General features: G+C 39.7%; 1 protein-coding gene across 1 annotated transcript; it reads right to left on the bottom strand.

Annotated features, from left to right (window-relative positions):
- Positions 1 to 1562: 1562 nt before the first annotated feature.
- On the bottom strand, positions 1563 to 3633 carry LOC138440653 (zinc finger protein 665-like). Its single transcript, XM_070292405.1, has 2 exons — positions 3604 to 3633; positions 1563 to 3008 (listed from the first exon to the last, which is right to left on the bottom strand). Exons 1-2 carry the CDS (start codon positions 3631 to 3633, stop codon positions 1563 to 1565), a joined length of 1476 nt encoding a protein of 491 aa, XP_070148506.1.
- Between the last annotated feature and the right edge of the window lie 5305 nt (positions 3634 to 8938).

Here is an 8938-nt window from a genome sequence, read left to right on the forward strand (position 1 = left end):
AAATGTGTTGTGAAAAGTTCATAATTCCAAGGAGAATTGAACCACCTGCAGTCTTCATGGGAAGACTCACTACAGACCTTGTGCAGGACGTGATAGGAGACAAGAAATGTAGAGGTACACAGGTGATTTGTAAGCACAACTTAAGACCTTTATCTAATAGGCAAACATCTATTAAGGGGTTTCCTCAGTGATTCATATGGTAAATAATCCACCTGCAATCTTGGAGACCTAGGTTCGATCCCTGGGTTGGGAAGATCCCCTAGAGAAGAGAATGGCTACTATTCTAGTATTCTTGCCTGGAGAATCTCACGGAAAGAGGAGCCTGGTGGACTACAGTCCATGGCTTTGCAAAGAGTTGGACATAACTGAGTGATTAAGCATGAACGCAAATATCTATCAAACCTATATCCCCATATAAATAGTTTTTCAATTTTGTTATACTGCAGATGGTGACTGCAGCCATGAAATTAAAAGACGCTTACTCCTTGGAAGAAAAGTTATGACCAACCTAGATAGCATATTCAAAAGCAGAGACATTACTTTGCCAACAAAGGTCCGTAGTCAAGGCTATGGTTTTTCCAGTGGTCATGTATGGATGTGAGAGTTGGACTGTGAAGAAAGCTGAGCACTGAAGAATTGATGCTTTGGAACTGTGGTGTTGGAGAAGACTCTTGAGAGTCCCTTGGACTGCAAGGAGATCCAACCAGTCCATTCTAAAGGAGATCAGCCCTGGGTGTTCTTTGGAAGTAATGATGCTAAAGCTGAAACTCCAGTACTTTGGCCACCTCATGTGAAGAGTTGACTCATTGGAAAAGACTCTGATGCTGGGAGGGATTGGGGGCAGGAAGGGGATGACAGAGGATGAGATGGCTGGATGGCATCACCGACTCGATGGACATGAGTTTGAGTGACCTCCGGGAGTTGGTGATGGACAGGGAGGCCTGGCGTGCTGCGATTCATGGGGTCGCAAAGAGTCGGACACGACTGAGTGACTGAACTGAACCGAACCATATGTAAAAGTTATTTTTAAAAACTGACCATCTGTGGACTATATTGGTTAGTGATTACAGCCAACTGGGAGAAAGAAAAACAAAGCAAAACAAAACAAAACTCCCTACCACCACCACTACCATAGAGTCCATAGGGTTGCAAAGAGTTGGACATGACTGAAGTAACCTAGCACACATCACCACCATCACTACCATCACTACCACACACACACACACACACACACACACACACACACACACACAGAAAACAAAAGAACAAATACACAGAAAACATGGTGGCTTAAAACATTAGGTTTTTATTTTTCTCAAGTAACAAGTCTTGAAGATATTAAAACATTTTCTTTCAGCATTACTACATTCTTCTAAGGGATAATGAATGAATAAAAAATTCCTCACAATCATTACATAACTTAGGCTTCTCCCATATATGCATTATTCAGAGGCTTTCTCACATTATTCAAAACCAGTTCTTTCCACTTAGCATTTTGTTGTATGTCTTAAAGATTGAGAGTTCCCTGAAAGCTACTTTACATGGATGTCATCAAAAGGGATTCACTGAGCATGAGTTCTCTCATGACGCTGAAAGGATAAGAGTTTACTGAAACTGAGCCAACAGATCTTGCAAGTATAGGGTTTTTCTCCAGTATGTATTCTTTTGTGCACAGTGAGATTACACTTTACACTGAAGGATTTTCCACATTGATTACACTCATAGGGTTTCTCCCCTGTGTGAGTTCTCATGTGTACTGTAAGGGAAACATGCCTGCTAAAAGCTTTTCCACATTCACTGCAGTTAAAAGGTTTCTTGCCCCTGGTATGGATTTTCATATGCCTTCCATGAGATAAGAGACCACGGAAGGTTTTCCCACATTCCGTACATTCATACTTCATTTTCATGTGAATTTTCTTATGTAACATGAGGAAAGATTTCACTCTGAAGGCTCTTCCACACTGATTACATGTAAAGGGTTTTTCTCCAGTGTGAATGCTCGCATGATCTTTAAGGCATGAGCGATCCCTGAAGGCTTTCCCACAGTCATTGCACTTACAGGGTTTCTCTCCAGTATGAATTTTCTTATGTGTGGCAAGGTTGGAGCTCAGCCTGAAAGCTTTCCCACATTGATTACACTTGTAAGGTTTCTCTCCAGTATGTATTCTCATGTGTGTCTTAAGAGATGCCTCACTCTTTAGGGCTTTACCACAGACGCTACATTCAGTGACTATCTCTCCAGTGTGGATTCTCTTATGTTTTTTAAAGTATAGGAGAACACTAAAGGTTCTTCCACAATCATTGCACTTATAGGGTTTCTCTCCAGTATGTGTTATCTGGTGTATAGTAAGCCTAGCGTTTCTACTGAAGGTTTTGTTGCATTGATTACATTTGTAGGGTTTTTCTCCTGAATGAGTCCTTGCATGCTGTCTGAGAAGTGAGCTATCTCGGAAGGTTTTTCCACAGTCATGGCACTCATAGGGCTTCTCTCCAGTATGAATTCTCTTATGACGTGCAAGGTAAGAGCTTGAGCTGAAAGATTTCCCGCACTGATCACACTTGAATGGTTTTTCTCCAGTGTGGGTTCTCATGTGCAACTTAATGGACCCATGGCTCTGTAATACTTTACCACACTGACTACACTCAAAAGGTTTCTCTCTAATGTGAGTTTTCTCATGCTTCTTAAGATGTGAGATTGAATTTAAGACTTTCCCGCAGTTACTGCATTCATAGGATCCCTCTCCTGTATGTTTTCTCTTGTGGCTCGCTAAGTTAGAGCTCCTAATGAAGGAATTTTCATCTGTTTCACAGTTGTATGATTTCTTCTGAGGAAGAATTCTCTCATGTGACTTAAGATGTGAAGATTCACCAAGGGCTTCTGCAGAGTCAGGGTATTGATGGAGTTTCTTGCCTGGGTAAATTCTCTTATTCTGAATAATGCTAGATTTCACACTCAAGGTTTCAACAATTTCTCTGCATTGAATGGTATTGCCTCCAAGAGTTTGTTCCTAATGATTAAAATATGAATTATGATCATGAGATTTATCATGTTCATGACTGAGACTCTCCCCCGGCATAAATTCTGACATGTCTAACAAGCACTTTATTAGCATGAGAGTTTCATATTTTCTCAGTGAATATGCACAGTTTCTGACTGAATTTATTAGCTTGAATAGGCAGATTGCTATACCAGATAGATCCCACTAAAGTTTCTCCAACAGATTTAAGATAAAATTGCCTTAGGGTGAATGATATCTTAAACATTTAATATCTAATTCCATTATGCAAATATTTATATTAAGGATTCTCTGAAACCATTTTTGGAGTGAAGTTATAAGTTTCCTTCCAATGAAAACTTAAACAGTAGCTTCTGCTTTCTGTTGGTGAAATAAGTGTGATATCACTTGGATTACCCTGTAGTCTAGCAGTCCCCAACCTTTTTGGCACCAGAAACTGGTTTTTGTGGAAGACAATTTTTCCATGGATGAGGGTGGGGATGGTTTTGGGATGTTTCAAGTGCATTATATTTATTATGCTGCCACTGATCTGACAGGGGGCAGAGTTCAGGAGGCAACGTGAGCAATGAGGTCATCCATCACTTACCTCCTGCTGTGCAGACTGGTAGCAGTCCATGGCCCAGGGATTGGGGAAGCTTGCTCTAGTTCTTTTCTATCTTATAGAATTCTGGACTTCTAAGGTGAGGACAAGAAATTATCCCATGTGAGTCTTACCTTCTTGCCACTGAGTGTATATTTCTCCAAAATATCTTGTTCTTGCTGTGGTCGTTCGGTTTTAAGGAGAATTATCTCATCTGAACAAAGTAGGGAAGGGTTTTGGAAAAGACATGGTGACCATATATTGACAAAAACAGGTGATACCCAACCCCAATCTGAAACAAATGGGAAACGTAACCTCATGTTCCTATATAAAATGGTGGAATGTATAGCGCAGGGAGCTCTATTCAGTACTCTCTCATGACCTGTATGCAAATAGAAACTAAGAGTGGATATATCTGTAACTGACTGACTTTGCTGTACAGCAGAAACTAACATAGCCCTGTAAATTAACTACTATACCAACAAGAATTAATTAAATAAAATTGTGGGATGATGACCAAAATAGTAAGCCCCATGTGGATTTCTCTTCAAATATTGATCCTAGACTTAGGAAGACAATATGAAAGAAAAATCCATTTATGGTGAAACTGAGGACATTTACATGGTTTAGGATTTCACGTAATTTACTAAGGAATCATTCTGTCTTGATTGAAAGTCATGTTGTTGACAAACCATTATTACCTATGCAAAATGGGAAGAATCAGACAATGACTCAAAATGTAAATATTAAAAATCAAGACAGATCTTTCAGAGCACAGGAAAGTATGAAATGAAAGGCAAAAAGTGAAAGATTAGGGAAAGCTGAAACTACATAAGGAAGCTCACACCAAAGGGTCTCTGCTTTCTCCCTAAATAAAAGGGTTTTTTTTTTTTTAAAGTCTCCTGATTGACATTTCATAATGCAACCTTTTCCTTCACCCCAAACAGATCTTGTAGGCAAGACATTCATATATGCCTGGTGCTCACATGAACAGGTATCTTGGTGAATTCTTCGCTCTACTATCTTCATTTCATCTTCCTGCTCCAGATGGGTGATGAGAGGAGGTTTGCAGAGTTGATGTCCTATAATTGGGGATGATACATATGAGAGGGCCATGCAGTGTATGACAAAAACTGTCATCAATCTGTGGCAAGAACTTGGTCTTTGAGGTTCTGAAGATTGACAATTGTGACATTACAGACAGCAAAATGATGATAAACTTCTAACAGAGAAAGCAAAAGTAAAGCATTTGGGAGATCAGCTTTCCACAAATGGAAAACTGTCTAGAGAAATCATTAAGCCTTGGTAAGAGAACAGGATATGTGACAATTTAAGGCTATTTTAAGAAGCCCCACCGGGGACTTCCCTGGGGGTCCAGTGGTTAAGAATTTACCTTGCAATACAGGAGGTGCGGTTTGATCCCTAGTCAGGGAACTAAGATTCCACATGCTGCAGAGCACCTAAGCCTGTACACTGCAACTACAGAGTCTGTGAGATGCAAAAAAAGATCCCTCGTGCTGCAACTAAGACCCAATGCAGCCAAATAAATAAATAAAACTTTAAAAAGAATTATTTCATCCCTTCACTCTCCCTAGCTCAGTGGCATAGTGGCCAATGCCAGAAGCTCTGCAATCAACAGAGAGGTGGTCTGACCTCTTTGGGAGCTCTGTTAAAAGAACCATAGAACAAAATCAATATTTTTGTTTTCTAAACTTGCAGCTCCTTAGAAAATCTCCATACTCAGGGTTGTGTGGTTATTTGATTTACTCAGAGCCTAGATGAACAGACTTTAAAAAAGTCCTTAACCCCAAGGCATTATTCAAATACTTGCAACCTGCTAGTTACATCCCCAGATACTTAAGGCTCTGATTTCACTTGGGGAGAATGGAAGATGGGCTGGGAGTTTTCAAGAAGAGTTAAGAACTAGACAACCACAGGGAACTTTGAAAAGCTCCCAACAAGTTCCTGATTATCTAAAAGGCCGTGTGTATGAGCAAGGCTATGCACAGGCTCAGGAAATATCTAGGAAAGATTAAGTCCCAAGTCCTTTGGTGGACTTTAAGACCCTGACCAAGTCTAAGCAGGAAGCAAAAGCTAAGCCTGTCTTATAAGCTGCCTGCAGCTTACAGCTGTGACTTCTCCCATAGGTCCCCTTGGCAAGAGGTGGAAGAGATAAAGGCAAGGAACTTCCCTGGTGGTCCAGTGGTTAAGAATCCACCTTGCAATGCAGGAGACACTGGTTCAATCCCTGATTTGGAAAGATACCACATGCCGCAGAATAACTAAGTCTGAGTGCTCTGAGCCAGTGAGCCGCAAGCAACTACTGAGTCCACGTGCTCCAACTAACGAAACCAGAGTGCTCAAGAGCCTGTGCTCTACAACAAGAGAAGCCACAATACTGAGAAATCCACATACAAGAAAAATTGGCCCCGCTCACCACAACTAGAGAAAGCACACATATAGCAACAAAGACCCACCATAGCCAGTAAATTAATACATATTTTAAAAACAAAACAAATGAAAATAAAAGATACAGGCAAGGCACTTAAGAAAATCTTTTTATCAATCATTGGTGGACTACTAAATTATAATGATTAGTTAGTGACTTCCCCAAAGCCAGGCTTTTAAAAATTAAGTACTTAAAAAAAAAAAAAAACTATGAGAAAACTGTGGCTGCACACTGCAGAGAATACAGAATCTGTGGAGTTTATCTAGTAAAGTCACTAAAGCACCAACAAGAAAATAATAAAAGGCAGCAATGAAACCGAACTTCCCTAAAACTGAGTTCCCTTACCAAGTTTATGATTAATCATGCTATCCAAAACTTTATTCCTGTTCTTTTATCCCCTCTGACCTCAATCCTATGCTAACTGAACAGTAATCAGTCAGAGGACTCAAACTGCTGTTTTTGGTAGCATCATTAATGTACTAAAACTGCTATTATGGATATCATCATTAGTGTACAAACTCAGGTTTTTTTCCTCCAGAGCAAGATGAACTAACTGATCCTGAACTCATGGACCACCTGGCCACAGAATCTTAAACCAGAGACATCCTGACTCCCAAAACTATGATTAAGAAAAGTCAGAGAAATGTCACAAGATAATGATTAATTAATCCCAGTCTCTTTTTATTTCTCTTAAAAAAAATAACCCTAATTCAAAGACCAATTTGGAGTGGATCTGAGGCTTTTCTCCCACTCTCTTGCTTGGCACCCTGCAACAAATGCTGTATTTTTCTTCACCATAATCTGGTGTCAGGAGATCAAGCAAAGAATTGGGAAAGCTGGGATTTCCCTGGTGGTCCAGTGGTTAAGAATCCACCTTCCAATGCAGAGGATGTGGGCTCAACATTATTAATCATTGGGGAAATACAAATCTAAAGCACAATGAAATTCCATTTCACAACTACTAGGATGACTATAATAAAAAAAAACAGGAAGTAAATGTTGGTAAGAAAATATGGAGAATTTGTAATCAACATATATTACTGGAGGGAATGTAAGATGACACAGCCAGTTTGGAAAACAGTTTGGCAGCGTCTAAAAATGTAAAGTATGAAGTTACCAAATAACTCAGCAATTTTACTCTTGGGCATATACCCAAGATAAATGACAAAATCTGTCCACACAAAAACTTGTATATGAATGTCTGTAATAGCATTATTCGTAATATGGTTGTTGTTTTGTTGTTAAGTTGTGTCTGACTGAGACTGTAGCCCATCAGGCTCCTCTGTCCATGGAATTCTTCAGGTAAGAATACTGGAGTGGTTTGCTCTTCCCTTCTCCAGAGAATCTTCTGGACTCAGGGATTGAACCCATGTCTCTCGTGTCTCCTGCACTAACGGGAGGATTCTTTACCATTGAGCCACCTGGGAAGCCCATTATTCATAATAACAAGTGTTAAAAATCCAAATGTCCATCAACTGATGGATAAACAAAACATGGTAAATCTTTACAAGAGAATATTATTCAGCAATGAATAGGCTACAAGTACTGACATATACTACAACATGGATGAACCCTGAGAACATTATGCTAAGTGAAAAAAAGTCACAAAATACAACACATGGTATGATTCCATTAACATGAAATGCTGAATAGGGAAATCTATAGAAAACGAAAGTAGGTGAGTTGTCAGGGACTGAAGGCATAAAGGAATGAAACGCCCTGTAGGCAGGTTAATGAAAATGTTCTGGAATTAGACAGTGGTGATGGTTGCACAACTCTAAAAAAAAAAGAAAATAAACAACACTTTATAAAGCTTAGTTTTGTACATTTTAAGTGAATGAATTATGGTATGTGAATTATACCTCAATATGGCTGTTTTTCTTAAAAATAAAAACCTACAGGGACTTCCCTGGTGGTCTAGTGGTTGGGAATTCATCTGCCAATGCAGGGAACACAGGTTCAACCCTGGTCCAGGAAGATCCCATATACCTTGGAGCAGCTAAGCCCAAGTGCCGTAACTACTGAGCCCTTGCACCCAGAACTGTGCTCTGCACTAGGGGAATGAAGAATTGCCCCTGCTTGCCCCAACTAGAGAAAAGTCCACGCACAGCAAAGACCCAGCACAGTCATAAATACATGAATGAATTAATTTTATAAAAGCCTGTATCTGTATCACAAGTCTTAATCACCCAAGAAACCCATGCTCAAACTCAATAAAATAAATCAAGGGATTGTGTCAGCCTTACCCAGTGAAGCCAAGTTTCTATAGTTCTCCAGCATCACATCTTTGTACAGCATTCTCTGAGATGAATTCAGCAATGCCCACTCCTTCTGGGTGAAGTTTATGGCCACATCCTCAAAGGTGATTGAGTTCTAAAATAACAACACATCTTGTGTCAACCAGTCACCAATCCCACAGTGTTCTGGGGAAGAGCATCATGGGTAACAGCACTGGAGATGAAAGACCTGTTTACTTCATGGTCTTTACTTTACTTTAATAAGTCTAGATTCTGAGGACTCTTCATTTAATCCAGGATTCAAGGACTTCCTTTGTGGTCTAATGTTTAAGAATCCCCACTCCCAATTCAGGGGGCATGGGTTCAATACCTAGTTGAGGAACTAGGGTCCCACATGTGGCACAGCATGGCTAAAACAAAACAAAACCTCAGGACTCAGTTCTCGGAATCTTCCCTTCTCTATTCATGCTCACTCCTTAAGGAATCTCAGGAATTTATGATGAAATGTATCTCTCTACTTCTAGCCTGAGAACTTCCACAATCTTATTCTCTTCTATCTTCAGTGTCAAATAGAGACCTGAACACATTGCAAGAATGAAAGAAATATTTCCTAAATGAAAAAAAATTATTTTTCAAAATTATTATTATTTTTGAT

The sequence above is a fragment of the Ovis canadensis genome, chromosome 5 (genome assembly GCF_042477335.2).
Source record: "Ovis canadensis isolate MfBH-ARS-UI-01 breed Bighorn chromosome 5, ARS-UI_OviCan_v2, whole genome shotgun sequence".
NCBI classification, from domain to species: domain Eukaryota; kingdom Metazoa; phylum Chordata; class Mammalia; order Artiodactyla; family Bovidae; genus Ovis; species Ovis canadensis.